The 22,755-nt window shown below is 39.2% G+C and overlaps 1 protein-coding gene across 1 annotated transcript in view; it reads left to right on the top strand.

Annotated features, from left to right (window-relative positions):
* The first annotated feature begins 1,844 nt into the window (after nt 1-1,844).
* The window catches only part of tmpoa (thymopoietin a), a 28,554-nt gene continuing 7,643 nt past the window's right edge, over nt 1,845-22,755 (top strand). The window contains exons 1-4 of the mRNA XM_053314109.1: nt 1,845-2,326; nt 12,949-13,066; nt 16,782-16,931; nt 17,245-17,354. Coding sequence (XP_053170084.1) covers nt 2,084-2,326; nt 12,949-13,066; nt 16,782-16,931; nt 17,245-17,354 — 621 coding nt within the window. The 5' untranslated portion in view covers nt 1,845-2,083. The remainder of the gene's footprint in view (nt 2,327-12,948; nt 13,067-16,781; nt 16,932-17,244; nt 17,355-22,755) is intronic.

Raw genomic sequence — 22,755 nt, 5'->3', positions numbered from 1 at the left:
TATGTTCAGTGTCAAATGATGAATATATAGAATAAATAAATAGAAATGACAAAACATGAATTTTGAGCCACTTCTATAATCTCCATGTACAAATAAAATTCTATGATGTAACAAAGTTCAAGAAATATGGGAAATGTATTGATAGATAGAGATAGATAGATAGATAGATAGATAGAGATAGATAGATAGATAGATAGATAGATAGATAGATAGATAGATAGATAGATAGATAGATAGATAGATAGATATTTTTCATTGTACAAATATACAATAAAAATCTGTTCAGCAGCTCTTCAGGAAAAACAAGTGCAGTCAATAAAAGACACTAAAACCCTAAAAATGACATTCTAAAAGGGGGAAACAGCAGAAAGTGAGCAGTCCATGTGTGGTGATAGAATTCAGAGTGTTGTAGTTAATAAGAGGGGAGGAGGTGGGCTGACAGAGTTAACAGTTTATGGGAAAAAAGTAGTTATTTTACCTGTTGGTTCTACAGTTAATGGTCCTATATGTTTTCCCTGAAGGGAGAGGTGGAGAACATGTAGCATGGACCCAATCACACAGTGAGCTTCCCTCACCACCCACCTCATCCTTCCTGTTGTGTTCAGTGCAGCTGCCGTACCACACTGTGCAGCAGTAGGTCAGCAGGCTCCTGATGGTTGCATGATAAAAGTAAACATGGGACATGGATTGATAAGAAATGTACCAATGATAATCAATCAGTTGCAAAGATGAACAATGTATGATTTAATTTTTGTGTCTGTTTATTTACATGAAGCATCTCCCACAGAACGAATGAGACAATGAAACATATAGATTGAATATTAATATTTGGTTTCTGCTTCTATTGAAAACAAACTCCTTTATATCATTCCAAAATGTTGATGTCCTCCTGCTGCTGCTGCTGCTGCTGCTGCTGCTGCTGCTGCTGCCTCTGGATCTGTTTTTACAACATGTGCATTTATCATCAGTGTCAAGACGTTTGGACAGATGATCAGATGATGGATGAGATCAGATCAACTCCACTGACCTTGTTTGAAGTACAAACCAGGTCTGACGCCAACTGTGACTACCAGATGATTTTTCCTGTGGGTGAAACTATTTCTGTACTAAAGTTATTTTCTTTATATGTTGGAGCATTTTGGGTCAACTTTTAAACTGTAACATGTGTTGTGATAAACCTGAGTGACATTTCATTAATTATACTTGTGGAAACAGACTTAGTTTACAGAAACAATTATTTGTATTTTATTGGAAAATATCTAATTTGGAGAAAAGCCTCACAACTCAACAGATTACTATCAAAGATTTTCAAAATAAAAAATTTTTATTATTGACACTAATGTTACTGTTCAACTTGTGTGTTGAAACACTGATTATAACACAATGTCTACAATAATTAAACCTGTTGACAGCACCTTGCAAACTTTATTGGTCATTTGGGAAAACTACTTGCATCCCGTAGTACACTAAATCATATTTTATTATGTGGTTTGCCAATTTCCATAATCATTCTGGCGGTTCCAGATGTTTTTCTAAGCATTTGACCTTAAATGTGCTTTTTAAATAAACAAGGTGTATTCATATTTCTAATATATTTTGAAATGTTTATTTCTAAAGGCAGTGATTTAAAACAGTGACTGAGCAGCGTGACATTTACGGGCCATTTTCATGTTTGTCCCACCAATAAGAAAGCTTTTTCAAACCACGTTTGACCAATAGGAGCCCGTCTTTGTAGCAGTCACGTCCGGTCCGGGTCATTCTCCCCGCCCCCTCCTCAGTCTTACCTGAACTGCCGCGCATCAGCTGTTTAGTTCATTTCTCTATTCTGCTTAGAGGAGGAGAACAGCAGAGCAGAGACACAAAGTCATATTATTTTTTTTCCGTCACTCCTTTTCCTTTTAGAAACCCTCCTTTCTTCCACAGCTACTATTTGACTTTGCGAGTTAAGTCCGGTAAGAGGCGCTGGTCAGCCGCTGCGCTCACACCAAACCTCCCCTGCTTTTTACTGCATTTTGTCTCTTCGGTGTTAGCTAGCTAACGTTCCCCGGCGGCAGTACATCTGTCCCTGCATCCACACGCCGACATGCCGGAGTACCTGGACGACCCGTCTTCTCTCACCAAGGACAAGCTGAAGAACGAGCTGCTGGCCCACAACGTGGAGCTACCGAGCGGGAACCCGACTAAGGACGTGTACGTGCAGCTGTATCTGAAGAACCTGACCCCGCAGAACAAGCAGCGTGTGACGGCCGCCACTCTGGACGCCTTCTCCAGCGACGAGGAGCTACCGACGCCCGTGGTCACCAACAGAAGTCGGTCCTCCGGCAGAGTGAGTGCAGTCCCGCCTTTCTCTATGAAGTTAGCCCCAGCATCTGCATTATTTACCGGATACAATAGGTGGTAGTGAAGCATGGTTCTCCAAGTTTCTACAACTTAACTTTAAGTTTGTGTGATTTAAAAAATATATATATATATATACTCTTATTTACCCGAACATCTTATTGTTTTTTCAACTAATCAATATCTACTGATTACTTTTTGATTAATTTATTAACTAATTATCTATGAAGAAGAGTGTTATAATACCCCAAAATAATAACACACGCCCATCTAAAAGCTAACAGATGCTTTAAACTAACCTGTAATAAACTTGAATTAATCAATCAGCTATTGTGTGTACAGTGAACATCTGCTTTGACCACAGACAGATGTTTTTTGTCAGGGGCCCCCACCCAAAAAAAAAAAAATGTCACTCATTGTTTTCTGCACCACTGGTTAAGGGTGGTTGAACATATGATCACAGCAGTGGAGAGGATCAGTTTGGCATTTACTGTCATGAATTTGATAAGGACATACTTTCTCTATGTCACCCCCTTCCCTCCCCTCCCCCCTGATAGTACCTGAATCCCCTGTTTGGTATCATGTGCTTTTAAATGTAAAAGTCTGGTCAATTTGCAGCCAAACCTTGAACACATTCAGCTCACAAACATGATTATTTCAGCTTTCACTTCCCCTCTGAAAAGTTTCCCGCTTCTCCTCAGCTCTGCTCTGTTGGAGGAGGAGTGACTTCACTGAATAAATACAGCTGCCTCACATTTCTCCACTAATGCCAGCAGCTAGTTATCTGCTGTCCTATCTGCAGGGCAGACGGGAGCGGGCGAGGTTCCTCACACCTTCAGCTTGTTAATCATTCGCTCTTTCACATGATAATTTCATCAGGTTGTGTTTTGAGGGTATTTAGAGTTTGTGCTTCACTTGTTGTTAGATGAGATTAAATCCCACCCAGATACAGAAACTGTGAAAGCACAGATAAATAAAATGAATGAATGAATGAATGAATGTAGTATCTGTTGTTGGAGATGAGAGTTGATGTGAGTATCAGTTTCTCAGCATTCCATTGTTCTTTGAATAATAATCCTACAATTAGTACTCTCCCTGCAGCCAGAGACTGTCTGCATACTTCATACATGCTCAGATCACAATCAGATCATAAGTATTTCTGCTGACTCCACCTCTTCATGATGTTTGATTGACACACTCTCTGTTATTTGAGTTTCTTTGATTGATTATATTAAATACAAATGGTTATCAGACAGGGCTGAGTGCACACAGAGCTTATTTAATGAATCTACTGATAGAAAATGAACAGTGAATCATTTAAATCAGTGTCAAGTAGAGCCAGACTGATATATTGGCTTATCACACATACATCGGTATCATCATGTTGTCTGATATGCACCAATATTGTTTTGAAGTTACATAGGCAGCATTTCATTTATATTTTCTTACTTTCTTACTTTTTCTTACTTACTGTCAAATATTCTGCCTCCATTACATCTTCATGACCAGTGTTAGATAACCACCTTTTTTCTTAAATGTGTGTTTTTATATTCTCTGAGAAACACCTTTAATTCCACTGTAGTTTGACATTTTATAGTTTCCTGCATCAGATGTCTGATCAGTATCTTTATTGATCACATAGTTCCTGATCTGTAGCAAAGTGGAGCTTTTTTAATCTTAATCTAGTTTTAAAAAATGTCTTATTAGAGTAATGCTGACTTCTTTTGTTTAATAAGAATAGTTAATATTTCTGTAAAGATCAGTTCTGACAGTTGACATTATCAGAGACTCGTGTAATGCTTCACTGCTCTTTATCTTGAATAGCAGTCACAAACAGATTTAAACATCTGTAATAAGGTTATATTTGAGTTATTGACTGAGTGAATGACTTTAATCCATTTGAATAGTCTGCAGTATTTCCACATGGAGCATAATTACATCAGCAGCTCTCACACTCATAAACACTAGAGAAGAAGAACAATGTAGGTCATTTTTTCTTTCTTTTTTTTGTATTCATTTTGAATGGCTTTTTTTGTTATATGGATTAGTTTCATTCATTCTTCTTTTCCTCTGTTATAAGCAGAGCCTCTGTTTTAACTGTACTGTAGTATTTGCATATGAAGGTGAATCACACAGTTTGAGATTCATGCAAATGTTCAGCGTGGATGTCAAACAGGTGTGATCAGGATGTGTCTCTGCCTGTTAGTTAGTGTGTGTGTGTGTGTGTGTGTGTGTGTGTGTGTGTGTGTGTGTGTGTGTGTGTGTGTGTGTGTGTGTGTGTGTGTGTGTGTGTGTGTGTGTGTGTGTGTGTGTGTGTGTGTGTGTGTGTGTGTGTGTGTGGTCTGGACATGCTATTTGAATGAAGGGCATGAGCAAAACAAAGGTGATGATGACAGATATGGCTGCAAGTGGGAGGGCACAGGATGCTGTTTGTGTGTATGTGTGTGTGTACGTACAGGTGTTCCGCTGCATATTTTCTCCATCTGAGAGGATTTGTGCCTTTTGTGAATTTCTGAGGAGCTCCGTGCAGCCAGGTAAAGGTCAGCTGACTGTTGTCTTTGTGTTTGTTGAGGTGTGATCAATCATTCATGAGCTTTCAGATGTTGGATAAATGCTGAGAGAAGTCAGACGAGTCCTGTGTGTGTGTGTGTGTGTGTGTGTTTTCATGAAGTGAACTGAGTCTCTAAATTGTGCAGTATGGTTTACCGCTGAGAGATGATGTATAGTAGTTGCTCCACCCAGCTTTACATCACTTCAACATGGAAACACGATCTTAATGTGAAATACATGAACCAAATAACAAAGTGCTCATTTTCCAAAGTTTCATTTCCACTCATGGTAAGGAAGTTATGATGTAACCTCAGTCTCAAGTCTGTTCAAGTCATTCCTCCTGTTCATACTGACCATTAGAAGATTCCTTCATAATGCATTTACAATGGAAGTGATGGAGGACTAAATCTCTGAAGCTAATATGAAGCTTCAGCGTCCAAATGAGTCAAATCTTCATCTTCTATGTTTCAACGTTACAGTGTTTTTAGTAGCAGGGAATTTGATGCTACAAAAGACTGTACATGTGTCAGATATCACTTGATATGACTAACTCACACTGATGAAGCTCAATAGAAGCTTCATTTTTAAAGGCCGTGTGAAGTGAATTCAGACATTTTCTTCTAAACACATTAAATAGGTCATAAATGTATTTCTAAAAAAGGTGTAAAAAGCATTTCAACCATTTAGATTTGAATTGTGGAGCTAGGATTAGCATAAACCCACCCCTGCTGCTGTAGAGGTATAAATACATTCAGCACACACTACTACTACTACAGTCTACAGTTAGCCAGTTAGCTGAGTTAGCCGCCGAGTTAGCAGCCGAGTTAGCCGTAGCGTCCATGTTTCGGGTAGAGACCTGAAGAGTTCGGTGTAAAGTGCCTTGAGATAACTTTGTTGTGATTTGGTGCTATACAAATAATGATGGATAGATTGATTGATAGATTGATTGATAGATTGATTGATTGATTGATTGATTGATAGAGGTTGTGACTTTGATTGACAGGTGACACTTGGTAGGGGGCGGGGTTTCAGTGAAATCGGCGGGCACTCCCACAGCGTTTAGGAGCAGAGAAAGAGGCTGAGTTTTACACAACTTTGAAGCCTAATTTCATATATTTGGTGATTTTTTTAATCATTCAAATTTGGCAGGGTGGTTAACAACACACTTTTCTGTGGTATGTCAAACTCAGAACACATATTTATTCTTACTTTACATGGACTTTAAATGACTGTGTTAACATGCACACTAATATTCTACTATTAGTTTGATTAAGCAATATTCTTTCTATTCTAACAGGTCATGTAAACAGCATGTTCAGTTTGGATATTCAGAATCAGGCTTTATTGTCAATGTGGCATTTTTCCGATTAAGACGTGGTATGCTATATATATGTATTTATTCAGAATGTACGTCTCAATTGGGTTTTTTTTTACCGCAGTTTATGACATAAGTGCTCTATAATTATAAATATAGTTTGAAACCCAGCAGCAGTAGTTTTGTATTGCGTGCATGTATATTCTGCTGATAATGTTTGAGGTTACTTCCTGTTAAAAGGAAGTTTTCCCTTGCTGCTGTCACCAAGTGCTGCTCATGTGTGAATGTTGACTCTCTTTAAAGTAAATGAAAGAGTACAGTCTAGACCTGCTCTATGTGGAAAGTGCTTTGAGATTTGGTGCTATAGAAATAGAATAGAATAGAATAGAGCTAAGTGTTTACTGTAAACTCTGTGTTCTGTAGACAAACAAACAAGCCAACAGTTATAATAGGACTGACTGGGATAGAGATGCATGGAGGGGGAGGGGGGGGGGGGGGGTGCTGGTTGCGTAACACACCCCTACACAGGCAAAATGATAGAGGAAAGTGGAGAGATGTTCAGGGCAGGCTGGGAAAACAGAGTGCCTTCAAACCACACAACAGTGTAGTAATTATGGAGCAGGTAGTGATGTGTCTGGAACTATATGTTTATACTATCAGTCAGCTGATCATTCATGTTTTCACCTCACTGCCAGTGGAGCTCTTGTGATTGGTGTTCCCACTGGGGCAGACACACCCTGAACACACCCTGAACACCCTCAGCATGGAAAGGGTTAGTAGTAATATTGTCTTTTTTTCAGAATAAGGACATTTGAAGATCTTCTAGTATGAACAAGAGGAATGATTACAGACAGGAAACAGTCAGCTTAAAAAAACTGTGAAATTATCCTTTTTTTCCCCAATGCTTCTTTTATGGAATTTTTAAAATTGAAATCCAGTACAACATATAACAAATAGCAGTCATAAAAGAGAAAAAGTTCCAAAATAAAAGACGGAAAGAGTTGAGTGTATCCACATAATATAGAAATAAGTATTCTCAAAATCCTTAATTAACCATTTAAGTACTAATATATATAATAAATACACATATGTATGAGACCGTCCTTTAATTATTGTAGATTATCATATCAATCAATCAAACTGGATTTATATAGCAGCTTTCATACAGGTAAAAAAAATAATAAATGAAAGTAAGAGAAAATAAAAAAGATTAAAGTTTATTTTTTTTTTAAATCACCAGATTTGCTTTGAAGGACTTCATCTCCCAGGATGCTTCAGGGTGGGTGTTTAATGGGTGAATCTTCAGGTTGAGCTGCTGTCAGTCAGATTTTGTACTTACATAAAAACAAATAAATAAAGTTTAGATGTGAGTGCAGCTGCTGCTCTTATCTTATTGAGTTTGGCTTCTTGGTTGAGGAAATAGTTTTCTCAGGAAAAGGAATGCATGCTTAGACTGTGTGTGTGTGTGTGTGTGTGTGTGTGTGTGTGTGTGTGTGTGTGTGTGTGTGTGTGTGTGTGTGTGTGTGTGGTGTGTGTGTGTGTGAGATACAGCTCATGTGTAATTAGCCTGTCTCTTGTTCTCTGTGGTTCTGTGTTGTACCTTTTTTCGAAGTTTGTTTATCTGCTACATCTCATTGGCCCGCTGATGATAGGCTGTAGGTTAGAGGTACAGGTGGAGGAGGGGTGGAGGAGGGGGGCGGGGTCGGTATGTAACACAAGAATTCATTCCTTGCATGTTTGAAATAGCGATGTGGAGTAAGCGAGACACTTCAAAGTAAAGGTTTAACGCTCACATACTTCCATGCTTGGAGGTATGTCTCTAACGCTGCTGTGTTGATGAGAGTTAGAAGAAAACCCACTAATTCACATGAAACCACACACACACACACACACACACACACACACACACACACACACACACACACACACACACACACACACACACACACACACACACACACACACACACACACACACACACACCATTTCTCAGTAAGACAGCACAACAACAACAACACAGAGAGTGTGATGCAGCAGCAGGTTGTGGCTTGTCTCTGCTTCACTGTGTAAGCAGTAGTAGAAGAAGAAGGTGTGACAGTGTTTGTAGTGACTTTACTCCACTCTGCTGTGAGCTCATACTTCAGTTATGCCTTTAAAAGCCAGGGTGTGGTCTGCTGAGGCCCCCTGCCCTCCTCCTCCTCCTCCTCCTCCTCCTCTTCTCCCGCGCTCCTCTCAGTCTTCTGTGATTATGAAACAGTCTGGATCACATCCAGACCAAACCCTGCTGAGGTCCAGACGCATACTGAGACTACCCCTCTCTCTCTTTCTTTTCTCAACACTCTTTCTCCCCCCCATCTACCACCATTAATCTATAACAAAAGAATCATAAAATAATAAATATTAGATAATAATGAACCTCTCTTTCTTTCTTTCTTTCTCTCTCTCTCTCTCTCTCTCTCTCTCTCTCTCTCTCTCTCTCTCTCTCTCTCTCTCTCTCTCTCTCTCTCTCTCTCTCTCTCTCTCTCTCTCTCTCTCTCTCTCTCTCTCTCTCTCTCTCTCTCTCTCTCTCTCTCTCTCTCTCTCTCTCTCTCTCTCTCTCTCTCTCTCTCTCTCTCTCTCTCCACATTTATTACACGCTGTGAACCGTGGTAGGACCTCTCGTCCGCTGCAGTCTCTTTTGCATTCCTCACATTTTCCGTTGATTTGCCGCCAGCCAAATGAGCCGCTCTGAATCCCAGATGTTCATTTTAAAAGCACACGCTCACTTTGAGAGCACCTCTGCTTGTGGCGAGGCAGAGAATCACTGTGAGCACTTGCGGTTTGTTGTGTTTTTGTTTGAAGGTGCTGCTCCACCTTTCACTCTCTGGTTCAGCTGAGTCCAGCAGCAGAGAGAGTGTAGTGATGTACTGATAGCAGCAGTGTGTAATGTGGCTCTTCTTTGTCACTACATCTTTTTTTTCCCTGTATGAATGCATTCCACAGACATACACTGTCTCACCCACTAACAGAGCACCAGTGTGTGTGTGTGTGTGTGTGTGTGTGTGTGTTGCACTTTTTCAAGAATAGGTTACATTGTTACTTTTAAAGATGAACTAATTCTCCACATCAAAGCATGACTGCTATATGTCATCAGTTATTAAAGGACAAGTTCACTTTTTCAAGTGTTTGTAAAGAGAGCAGAGACAATATCTATCAGCTGCACAAAAGCATTTTTAGAACATTGAAATATTTCCAATGTTAATGCTAATATTGTAGACCCTGAACAGTGTATTAAGGGTTATTGAAATAAAGGCCTCTAGTGATAAAGCATTACACTCTTCTAACACTGTCCTGTCGTTTTTAATTAAAAAAAGGATGAATTGATTTCACACATTTTTTCTTCGTCAAAACCTACGTTACCCACAATGCAACGCCATTCAGTCAACTGCACAGACTGCATGATGCACATTACAGTCAGTAACACACACACACACACACACACACACACACACACACACACACACTTGACTGGTTTTCAAACTCTCCAGCTCCTAACACTGTTTTCACTGAGCGGAGTATCTAAAGAGTGAGCCATCTCTCTTCCTTCCTATCTCTGCTGCTGAGAGTCACACATGCTCAGTAGTGAGCAGGAGAAGGAAGAAGTAAACAAAACATCAGTAAGTGACGGCGGTGGACGATGCGGACTCACCTCTGTAAGACAGTCAGCTTGTTAACTAGACATAGACAGAGTTAACGTTAATATAACACTGCTGTGTGCTGTAGTAATTGTGTGATCCATTATCCGATTAGCCAATGAATCGTTAATCGATAATCAATAACTGGTCGACTATCACAATAGACGTTATTTGCTCCCTTAGACGTCACTTAAGTCTATTTATGTGACTTTGCACAGCTTCCTGTGCAGTAGAGCTGGGCCATTATGGCAAAAATCCAAATCATGATTAATTGAACTTTTAATCTCGATTACGATTAATGAACGATTATCTGCACCCTTGATAAACAATGATGTATTTTCACAGTTTAGTTTAGTACTTTACACTGCTGCCCTCACACATGAGGATCTTTAGGGAGGTAAAATAAAGATGTTTTAAGGTGTGCCGCTGTGGTTAATGTCTAGTTTACTTGATTACAACTATGTAAAGATCATGGTTTGGGTTCAAATGATCACTGGAGACAAGTTTTAAATTCCTTAAAGATATGCAACCTTTACTGTCATGGCAACAGTGAACACTACCATTAATTGACATGAGCAAGATTAAAGTCCATGTAAAGTAAGAATAAATATGTGTTCTGAGTTTGACATATCGCAGAAAAGTGTGTTGTTAACCACCCTGCCAAATTTGAATGATTAAAAAATCACCAAATATATGAAATTAGGCTTCAAAGTTGTGTAAAAATCAGCCTCTTTCTCTGCTAGCAAATGCTGTGGGTGTGCCCGCTGAGTCCGCTGAAACCCCGCCCCCTACCAAGTGTCACCAATCAAAGTCATCACCTCTACCAGAAATATGGACGCTACGTCTGAGAGCCTTGTGCTGCTAGCTCTGCTGCTAGCTCGGCTGCTAACTTGGCTGCTAACTCAGCTAACTAGCTAACTGTAGACTGTAGTAGTAGTAGTGTGTGCTGAATGTATTTATACCTCTACAGCAGTAGCGGGGGGTTTATGATTTTCAGACCCGCTCACTAAATCCTGAACACAGAAATGTTGAAACACAGTTTGTGAAGCCTAGCTCCACAATTCAAATCTAAATGGTTGAAATGCTTTTTACACCTTTTTTAGAAATACATTTATGACCTATTTAATGTGTTTAGAAGAAAATGTCTGAATTCACTTTACACAATCTTTAAAACAATTAGAGTTTCTAAATGTCGGTTTCCATTATGAATTGCCCAGCCCTACTGTGAAGGCTTTTAAATAAAGACAAGAGGACATGATTTAAGGACATTGTCTCTATTGGTAGAGGCTTAATAGTAATATTTGTAACAGTACGTGTATTAGTATGATAGTGTGTGTCTCAGCTCAGTGACCATTGTTTACTTATATAGAGTGTACAAACAGTCTCAGCACAGGGAAATGTCAAGGTGAGGCTACATTCTGAAGGAAATGAAGTGCAAATGCCACATTCTTCATTCAGCACACAGTCTGAAGCTGCAGTGCTGGGTGTGTCACAGGGGGCCCATAGAGTCATAGCAGTGGGTAAAAAAAACAAAAAGAACCTGAAGCAGCACACAGGCAGCAGGTGGAACTGATGCAGGTTTAACACTTCCTGCAGCTGCTTCACAATAAAAGCCCTCCACCACTGTACTCATACACACACACACACACACACACACATCTTTTCATCAGTATTATTTTTAAGCAGAAGTTGACACATTGACTGATGTTTGTTCCTTAAATGTGCAGTTTTTGTTGTATTTATTTTTTACATGATATTGTTGAAAGATCGCCTCACATATTATTCTATGCTGACATTGTACTCCAGTAAAACACACACACACACACACACACACACACACTCATGCACACTTTGTTTTCTCAGAGGCAGAAGCTCTTTCTTGGCTGTGAGCCGAGCAGAAGAGGCCACCGGCTTCAAACAGTGTAATTTCCTGTAGGCTGGTGTGTGTGTGTGTGTGTGTGTGACCAGTTTCAGCCCAGCAGCTTGTTTACTATGTGTGCATCAATTGCCTGCAGCACAAACTGCCGCTTTTTTCCACACACACCCCTCCTCCCTTCTTTTCTCTCTTTCATTCTCTCTCTCTAGTAGGAAATTGAAGGACTCCCAAAGGTGTGTGTGTGTGTGTGTGTGTGTGTGTGTGTGTGTGTGTGTGTGTGCGTGTGTGTGCTGCCTCCCTTCACACATGTGTCCAGAGGTCGTGCATGTGATGAAAGTTGTGGAATCTATTAAGTTGTTTTTTTTCTCAGTTGAATCCATTCACATACTTTCACTGCATTTTTCTTCACAGTCAGTCAGTTGAGCTCATTGATAATAATCTACAGTTTAACTCTTACAGACTGTTCGTAGTCTGGTATTTCACACATAATTAGTCTCTATAATCATCAATGAATACCTCATCAATTAATAAACTGCCGATTAATCAATAATGAGACTTTCAGTCAGTTTATTCTTTAGTTTGTACGCTTCTTGTTAATGTTACAATCACACTATAAACTGTTCTAATTAGAGCCTGAATGATAGGAGTAAAAAATATCCCATATCGATATATTACCTGATGATTATATATTTTTTATTACTTTTTGTAATGATCATTCAAATGTAATGAAGGTATGATATTTTACACGTTGGCATTAAACTTAAAAAAAAAAAGTGACATCAGTGCACTAAAACAGTAAACTTCTCTGGGAATTAATCATAATAAAAATAACTTCCATATTTACACACAATAAAATACACAGTCAGTGAAGAAGCATGGTGAAGTGAGAGAACATGAAGTCAGCAGACAGACAGCAGAAGTTAACAGCGGTGGGTGTTTGGAGGTGGGACAGTTTGGACTTGAGTGTGAACTGAGCAGCTTCTGTATCTTTAACTCCATCTTTTCTTTTGCTGGTCTTTCACATTGCTTTCTATTGGCATCAGAGAGTTCAACATGATTTCAGCAGGCAGCGCAGCAGTCTGTCGGTGTCATTATTTGCTGATGACACAGCCGCAGAACAAAAAAATGAATCAGGACACATGAGTTGACTTTAACAACTTCTTTACTGAGCGAGCATCTCTGTCCTCCGTCCACAGAAAGCCACCAGGAAGACGGACAAGACTCTGCCTGATGAGCTGGATGTGACCCTGCTGAGCGACGGGGGACTGAGAGACGAGCTGCTCAAACACGGAGTGGACGTGGGACCCATTGTTGGTGAGTACACACACACGCACGTGCACGCACACGCACACGCAGGTGGAAGGATGTGTTACATTGGTGTTACTCACTCCACACAGGTGATGGAATTCACAGAATAGGATGCTGTGTTAGAGCCAGTGTGTGAGTCAGGAGGTAAATGAGCTCAAAGCTACAACGATTAGTCAAATAACTGATTAGTTAACAACTTTCAAATCAATCACCAACCACTTTGATAATCGATTAGTCGTTTTGAGTTATTTTAAAGGAGGAAAGTCCAAATTGTCTGATTCAATGTTTAAATGTGAATATTTTCTGGTTTCTTTACTTCTGTGGCAGTAAATTGAATATCTCTGAGGTGCGGAAACACATTTTATGGCACAAATAAGTAGTCTATTCAATGAAAAAATGATCACTAATAATAATAATAATAATAATGGTTAGTTGCGGCCCTAAATGAGTTAAATAAACCCAGAAACACTATTGTAAATGAACAAATAAAAGCTGTTAATGTGAGTGATGGTTGGAGTTTTTCACAATAAAAGGCGGGTCACTAATAATGAACCCACAGTGTCCTGTAATACTACCACTACTGCTCTGCTGAAAACACAAACACTGTTTTCATTCACTAATGAATTCCACATGTTTTTCCTCCCAGTGTAACAGTGTTAAGCTTGTGTCAGTGTGACTCTACTCTGCCCGCATGTTTCACATTAAAAGCCAAAATAATATTGTTTTAGACTAGATCTTCGAATAATTGTCAATAACTGTTGATTATTTTCTCCATTAATCAATAACTTGATTTATAAAATGTCTTAAATTGGTGGAAAACGTTTATCACTGTTTCCAATATGATGTCCTCAAATGTTTTATACACAACTCAATGTTATTCAGTTTACTGTGATAAAGCCCCCCCCCCCCCCCCCCACACACACACATGATGCAGCACACATGTGACTCAGAGCTGAGTGATATGGGCAGAATCAAATATCACCAGATTTTTTATCAAATACCTCCATATCCATATTTTGACAATAGTGTTGGAATGACTATCTGTGCTTTCACAAAATATTTAAGTCTGTTTAACTCTGAAAATTACATATGTACTATAATGCAAACACTTTTCCATTCCATATCATGATATTATGATATTCAAAATCTAAGATGATATTTATAAAAAATAATGATATTGATATAATATCAATTCATTGCCCAGACACAGTAAACACTGCTGTAGCTACATGTGATGGACAGCAATCAACCCAGCATATAACATGTCTGAAGTGACATCATCATCAGTTTTCATTAAGGCACATTTTTTCATTTACTACCATGTTTAACAGAAGGAATCATGCCTCATATCACAACTATTTAACAATGTAAAGTATTTAAACATTAAACAACATGTCATATGTCTTAAAGGGAAGCTGTCCTTACTGTCTAACACCAGGAACATTTCACACTTGTATATATTATAAGGAATTTATGTATCTTGTAGATTTATAGAATTACAGATTATTTTAGAGATCAAGTGTATAGTATTTTATTTCATTCTGTATTACTTTACCATTACAAGGATACTGTTGTGTCAGTTTTGAATTTTTCCCTAGGGGGATCAATAAAATGTACCTTTTATTTTCCTTTATTTTCCCAGAGGAAGCTTCAGTTAAATGAATACTGCTAATATGTACATGTTTAACATTTTATCATCATTACAGAAACGGCAGGTAAATGAGAAAGTATAACAAGGTTGTCTGATATTCACGGCTGTTAGTTATTAGTTTGATTGATGGTTTACAGTCTAATAATGTGTGTATTTATAACTGACAGTATCTGATCAGGTTAATTAATGCTTGTCCTTTTGTGTTATCTCTATCATGATGTGTTTATGACTCCTGGTGAAACTTGGCAGCTCAGCATTCTTATTGATCTTCAGGTTCACATTAACATTAATTCACACAGAAAATCTGACCTCTACCATCCTGTCAGCTGCTGCTCTTTGTACTTCACTCAGTAGAAGTTTGTGGGGTTTCCACACATCCAGCAGCTGAATGATGTGTACAGAGTTTTTGGTTAAAGGTACTTTCTGTTTCAATCTTGTGAAAATACCAAATTTTCCCCCTCAGCTGGAAAACATGGAGGTTTTCTTACAGTACAGGACGACACCTTTTGATATGGTCTCATCTATAAACCTCATTTACAGCAGGAGCCTGATGGGAAAAAATCTCAGTGTATCTAGTTGTATTCATGCAAATACAATGACCCTGCATGATCCCAGATGGAAAATCTAGTGTGTGACTAAACTCAGTGACATATGACATACTGTCTTTAGACTTCAATTTTTTTCAAGCCTTATAGTGATTAGTAGGTATAATCCAACAGCTTGGTGACTCACCTGGGAAGCCTGGTTATATCATTATTGTGGGAAGAATGTCATGATAGTGTTGTATCTGTGATTCCCACCCCTGTTATAAACCAGTATTTCCTCTTTGTCTGAGCATAGTCAGTTTGTGGCCCTAAGCTTCCACAGAAGTCAATTATCAGTCAGCTCCCAGAGATCTGATTACTCATCAGTGCATATATCATACTGCCACTGCAATGCAGGGTTCCACCTTTTGCTTTTTTACAGTCATATGAGCTATAAAACTGCTGAATTTGAGTAAATAACAACACACTTATTGCCATAGGTCAAATGGAAGTGTTTGGTCTTGATGTTCTACTTCTTTGACTGCAGCTGTAACTGTTTGTGTCTGGACTGGAAAAAACTATCTTTCACATCATATCTAATATCAGTCAATACCCAATACCATCAATACCCAATACAATCAATACCCAATACCATCAGTACCCAATACCCAATACTATTAGTACCCAATACCATCCGTACCCATGTGCAGCAGTGCAAGATAAATCACATGACATCAGTGATATATATGAAGTGATTGTGTACAGAGCAGCTGTGTAATAGAGCTACACTCTGCTCTCTGCTCACTGTAGAACTCCACACATCTGAACATTGTGCGTTGACCTGATGACTTTCAGCTGGACTTTCAGACACAGTAACATTAGAAATAACACAGCTGTCTGCAGCAGCCGTGTAACAGCTTTTCTCTCGTGTGTGTGTGTGTGTGTGTGTGTGTGTGTGTGTGTGTGACATGCAGTGTGAGAGTGGACTGCAGCTGTTGTGCTGCTCACGTTCACAATCACTACTGACATATTCTAACACACAATACACCAGAGTCATGACATTATAAGAGTCAAACAGAGCTGCAGATATTACTTTTGATATTGATGATAGAGATAAATGCCCATCACAAGTTAACTGAGTCAAACATGTTGTCTTTAAATGTCTTTTTTTCATCCAACCAACAGTCTACAGTCTAAAGATATCCAACTTATCATAGCAGAGTAAGAAAAGCAAAAATACTCACATATGATACATTTTCAGATGAGCTAATTGTTGCAACTGTAGAGACAGAATGGCCTACATGAATCATCACAGGTCTGAATATTTTGAATGAATCATTTCAGCTACTTAAGTGTGAGGATTTGCTGCTTTTCTTTGTTGTATTTAATAGTAATACAAATGTCTTTGGGTTTTGGACAGTTGGTTGCATAAGACAAGGAGTTTGACAAAGCAATGATGAAAATAATTGTTAGTTGCGTAATTATGTAGTTATTGTTTAGTTTGTCAGCTTCAGTTGAGTTTCTCCTCCTCTTCTCGTCTTCCCAGCATCCACCAGGAAGCTGTACGAGAAGAAACTGCAGAAGCTGCTTGACGATGGTCCCGCACAGCCAGCGGCAACACAGCTGGTCATCACGGAGATCCAAGTCAACCACAACGGCAACTCTGAATCCGACCTTTACAGCGACAAGGAGGATGGTAAGAACAGAGCAGACATACTGACTCTATGTTGTGTTTTTTCATGAATAGAAATGCAACGACATTTCAGACTGTGGCTGTCTGCAGTCCACAGAAACAATGTGTCTATGAAAACAAAAATGTAGTTTCAAGTCTGTGCAGGTAGACTTTCACTGTAGAGATGAACTGAGACTAATGATGAGAATGAGAACTATGAAAATAAAGGGTGTGTGTGTGTGCCTGGAAAGTGTCTGGCACTCATGTACTATATAAAGTTTGTTGTTTGGAAAGTCCTTTTTAAATAACAGTGTGTGATATTGCTGTGTGTCTTCAGAGGTGACACCAGAACCAGAACCTGAACCAGTTCCAGTGGTGGAAAGGCTGGTGAGGAGCAGAGGAAAGACTCCCGTCACCACCCGCACCCGCAGCAGTCAGCACAACAAGGTGAGAGTCTGTCCTGAAGAAGAAAGGGTTTTTTATGTGTGATATATCTTCTCTGCAGACTCTATGGACTCAGTGAAGGTTAAATCTGTGTATGAGATAAACAGCAGTCTGGTTCTTTTGACTGACGTCTCTAATGGTAGTTTAGATTTATAGGGGGTCATTCAGGTCCCTCACTAACTTATAAAGGAGGGTGTAGCGGAGCTGTATATTTCCTGGTGAAATGACAGGGCGTGAAGCTCTGTGCGTAACCCTAACCCTAACCCAGTTTACTACTTTTTAATGTTTTTCTCACTACTACTGTAATCCGATAACCACTGTGATCAGTGTTATCAGACCAGTATGGTTTGATGATATATTTGATAAAACAATCACTGTTTGCTGACTCTTACCCATGTTTCTGTACACATACCTTTTTAGGAGTCTATTAAAGCTGTCAATCAAACTCTGGTGTAGACTGAAAGACTAGACCCAGATCACTTTGAAAAGGGGGGTCTCAGTTCAGTTCAGTTCTGAGGAGATTTGAACTGGATTAGTTTATTGTTCCATCAAAAGAAAATGAATCTGAAACTATTTTGATAATCAACAATTTTTTATTTTATTTTTTAAAGCAAAAAGACAAAAAAATTCTGGTAAATTATAAACATGTTTTTAAATTTGTAGACAAAGAAAATCTGTAGATGAATCTATAATAAAAACAATAGCTTAGGTGTAATGTGAAGGCAAAGGTTTAGTAAGTGGTGATTTTAGTGTGTAGCCATGTCGAGTCCATCCGCTGATTGTGAGTTACCATAAATCTTTTAAGCAATTACTGTAATATTGTAAAATCATTTAGTAACTATTAGGAGGTAATGATTCTGAAACTGAGACTAAAACTGAGAAACGGTCACAGTCTCAAGATTTGGCTCCATCATCCATGTCACCATCTTCTCTCTACAGTCCACCGTTGAGCTCTTATTACATCACTTATTAACATAAATCACACAACCCACATGAAATGACTCATTTCACTATCAGAATTGGATCCATTCAGTCTGAATTCCCTCCTAACCATAATGGCAGTCTGTGTTTTTACAGAAGTGTAGCGCCCATTCTCCAATCCTACACTGACATGATTCCCTTAGATTACGGTAAACAATTATTTTCCATTAGCTTTATTTAATATAAAAGTTATAATGTAAGATCATGCCAAACTAGTTGATATGGTGTTTTATTGAGAATGTACTGTTTTTAAACAAGTTGAATTATTTGGTACAACGTTTTTATGGTTACACCACTTAGACATTTTTACCATAATCCTCTAATATATTCTCTCAAAATGGATTAAAAGCAGAAATTTGATGCTGGGTCCACAAAAAAAGAATGTGTGCAAGTTTTAAATTTGATTACACCACATGGACACCAAAAAACCTCAATGACCCATATGTGTGACAGCAAAGGGGAAACATGTAACCCTAACCCTCTGAGTTGTTGTGGCACCGATGATTCAGGATGACATTGCCCAAATATATAACATCATGTTGTAATAAGTCAGCTTGAACACTAAACTGACCTGAACTAAAAGACAACAAAGCATCAGCTTGTTGAATCCAGCTGTGGAGGTGAGAGCTGAACATAACTGTGGTTCTGCTCATCGTTTAGCTTCATATTTTAAATGAAGACAATCAAACATCTCACTCTCTCTCCTTCCTCATCGCTATCTGAGCTTCATACCACAGTTTATTTGCAAACACACACACATGATTAGAGGAAAGAGCTGTTACCTGACTCGAGGAGCGGCCTGTTGGCTTCCACTTAATTAAACACATTCCTGCGCTGCACATTGTGTTATTACAGAGAAGCAGCAAGACATCATGGACGATGGCAGAATGTATGAATTCTTTAGTTATCTTTCAGTCGTTTATAGATGCATTAGAAATTTGTAAAGATAAAATGAGTGTTTTGAGAAGCTGGTGAGCTCACACACACATACTACACACACTGCAGCAAGTACGATGGGATCCCCTGCAGCTGGCTTTGATTACACAGCTTCCTGTCACACTGGCAAAGGAAGTGGTTCTCCATTTTATTGGAGTGCAGTCACACCCAGTTGAGTGCGAGCCCACAGGTTTAGCCTCCGTGCTGCTCGCTGTATGTCAGACTGGAAGCACATGATGTGGATTAGCTGCTGCCGTGCCATGCCCGGACACCGAGACTCCTTCACACACTGTGACTTTTCCCTACAGCCACACAACCCTGACGTCTGTTCCTCATTCCCCCCATCTCTTCTTTTGTTTGTGCATTATGAATTCAGTACACAATGTTATCAAATAGTGTGTACAGCCTCCTTTTAGGAAATAGCAGAGTGCATTTTTTCCATGTGTGATGGGTGGAATCCAAAATGTGACTGAGCAGCTCCTCCTGGTGGTCACATGGTGAATGTGCACCTGCTGAGCTGAGGCCTCCAGGAATGAGAGGCACGTGAAAAGTAGTGGACTGCCAACAATAGTGTGTGTGTGTGTGTGTGTGTGTGTGTGTGTGTGTGTGTGTGTGTGTGTGTGTGTGTGTTAGGGTGATGACTTGGTTTGAGGTGTGTGTGTTAGGGTGATGACTTGGTTTGAGGTGTGTGTGTGTGTGTGTTAGGGTGATGACTTGGTTTGAGGTGTGTGTGTGTGTGTGTGTGTTAGGGTGATGACTTGGTTTGAGGTGTGTGTGTGTTAGGGTGATGACTTGGTTTGAGGTGTGTGTGTGTGTGTGTTAGGGTGATGACTTGGTTTGAGGTGTGTGTGTGTGTGTGTTAGGGTGATGACTTGGTTTGAGGTGTGTGTGTGTGTTAGGGTGATGACTTGGTTTGAGGTGTGTGTGTGTGTGTGTGTGTGTGTTTCTGTCCTCATTTCTTTTGATGAACTTTGCAGTAAAGGTAGTGGCAGCATGATGTAATCTACACAGTTATTTGGATCGCTCCTGGTTCCCATTCATGTTTCACATACACAGTTAGTGACCTGGTCTGAGCTCTTCTACAGTTTGGATCAATATGAAACTCTGCTGGTTAAGTCATCACAACAAAAGATGAACTACTGTTAAAGAAAATGTCATGTAGTCAGCAAGAAACAGCCAATCACTGAGCTTAAAATGTGGTCATGTGTGCCACTCACAGCAGGTGAATCCATTCACTTTAAGTTTCTGGGTCACTATTGAGCAAATTCGGCAACTTTTTTTTTTTTTATTAACACAAATGTTGAATTCATTAAGCTCTGACTTGTGCCCATGGCTTCTTTTCCACAGCAACGGCAGCAAAGGCTCATGGGTGTTGTAGTGTTCTTAGCCGTATGCCAAAATCACTGACTAAATATCATTTTTCAGTGTAAATAATGAGAAGTGATGGTCAGAGTATGAACTGGATTGTTACATCATGCAGGAGAGTCCTGAGTTTAGTATTCAGTAATGAGGAGATTGTTCAAATAAAGATCTGAGATGTGAACACAGAATGGTGGAAAAACATACCCTCACACTAAACAATTCCAATGTTCTCATTAGGCTCTGACCAATGCTGGATTTTTATATTTAAAAAAAATCTTTTTTTTTAATTTTTATATACATAAAAACACATTTTTTGCATTGATCCCTTAAATATAGTTAACATCAAACACTTGTGACCAAGATATGCAATGAGGTCATGATATTTACCATACAACAACTTTATTTTAATGACATCAATGCACTGAAACAGTAAACTACACTATTATACATAACTATAACTAACTGTAACTAACTAAATAACAAAAAACATGTACATATATATTTAACTTGAATGAAGAAAAATGATCAAATATACATGAAATGCTCCTTATATATTCTTATATAACTTCGGCACATATCGGACTACATATACGGCCATACCGATATATCTGATAGACCTATAACAGCTTACTGATACATCGATCGGGCTCTAGTTGTCATTGATCCAAGTTATGGTGACGTAACATGTGGCCGTCCATGTGACACACAGTTTATTACTTTAGAAGAACACTTTTCATGCGTTTGCATCGTTTGTTTATGCTACATTTTGCTAACACATAATGTCCTCTGTTGTATATGATCATATTTGTACTGCTGCTGTGTTGTAGCTTTTTCTGATGCTACTCAGACTGAACTGTATTTCACTATTAAAACCATGTCAGTGCTGCAGGTGTTGTTTGACATGAGCAGTGCACATTCAGAGGCTCTCTGTAGGGTGATGAGTGAGTACATATGGACACAAAGCAGAACAGAGAGAAAGAAGGTAACACAGTCATAAAGGGTAATGAATAGGCTGTAAGTCAAACTCTGGTATTTCTCTTGTCTGCTGGTTTGTGTGTGTGTGTGTGTGTGTGTGTGTGTGTGTGTGTGTGTGTGTGTGTGTGTGTGTGTGTAGAGAGACCAGTTGATGGATGAGGAAGATCATAATGAAGACCAGGTCCTGAATGTAAAGCGCAAATCCAAGAGGTTATCCCACAGAATGGTGAATACTGTCATTACTGACTAAAGCCACTGGTGTTCACTTCCACACCCACTGAACATTGAGGGCCACATTCACTAAGAGACGTACTTGTCCCCTTCTCACTGGAGACATTGACTCTAGCCTTGGTGTGTTTGGGACTGAACGTATCACACATCTGCACCTGGAGAACAGAAGCAGAGGTTACAGTAAATCTGGCCCACAGTGGCAGATAAACCCACACAAAGTATTTTTTCCTCTTTGCTCTCCTGCTTCACACCTGGCTTCAAAGGGCTTTCTGACCACATCCAGCTTCTCTGCTCTATATCACACATGCTGTTTTCATTCCTCCATATCTGTTCTACCTGTTGGAAAGTTACCCAAAGTGCAAGAGAATATAGCTATTAAATCATGTATTCTTACTAGAGCTGAGTTATCACTTTAAAAAAGCATCCTTACAGTGATACTGATACCAACCGAGTACTTCATACCAATCATGTGAATAGAAGCGTTACATTGTATAAAATGCCACCACTCTTCCACATCTAAATTACGGTATGTGATTTTTATACAAATGCATTATTGGCTGTGAGCTAGTCCATACAAATAGTCATATTTTCTAGCTCTGGGTGCAAAATAATAACATTGTTGTATTATCCTTGATTGCTATTGTATAGTTCCCATAGCAGAAGCATGTACAGCTGCTCAGATAAAACAGTCTAAATTAGCACAACATTGTTGGTTCCCAAAAGGTCCAGACATTCAGTCACAGCTCCCCACATTGCAACATCAGACAGGTGTGGAGGTGTGGAGTTTCAGCTGCTGGTCACTTCTGATGGAGTATACTGATAGTTTAACAATCTCATCACTGCTTTGGTACATTCTGAAATGTGCTTGTTACAGAGTATAAAAAGTTAATACTGATTGTTCTGTCAGATTTGGAGTCTC

The sequence above is a fragment of the Scomber japonicus genome, chromosome 23, assembly GCF_027409825.1.
Source record: "Scomber japonicus isolate fScoJap1 chromosome 23, fScoJap1.pri, whole genome shotgun sequence".
Classification (NCBI taxonomy): Eukaryota; Metazoa; Chordata; class Actinopteri; order Scombriformes; family Scombridae; genus Scomber; species Scomber japonicus.
This window is presented reverse-complemented; position numbering and strand designations above follow the sequence as displayed.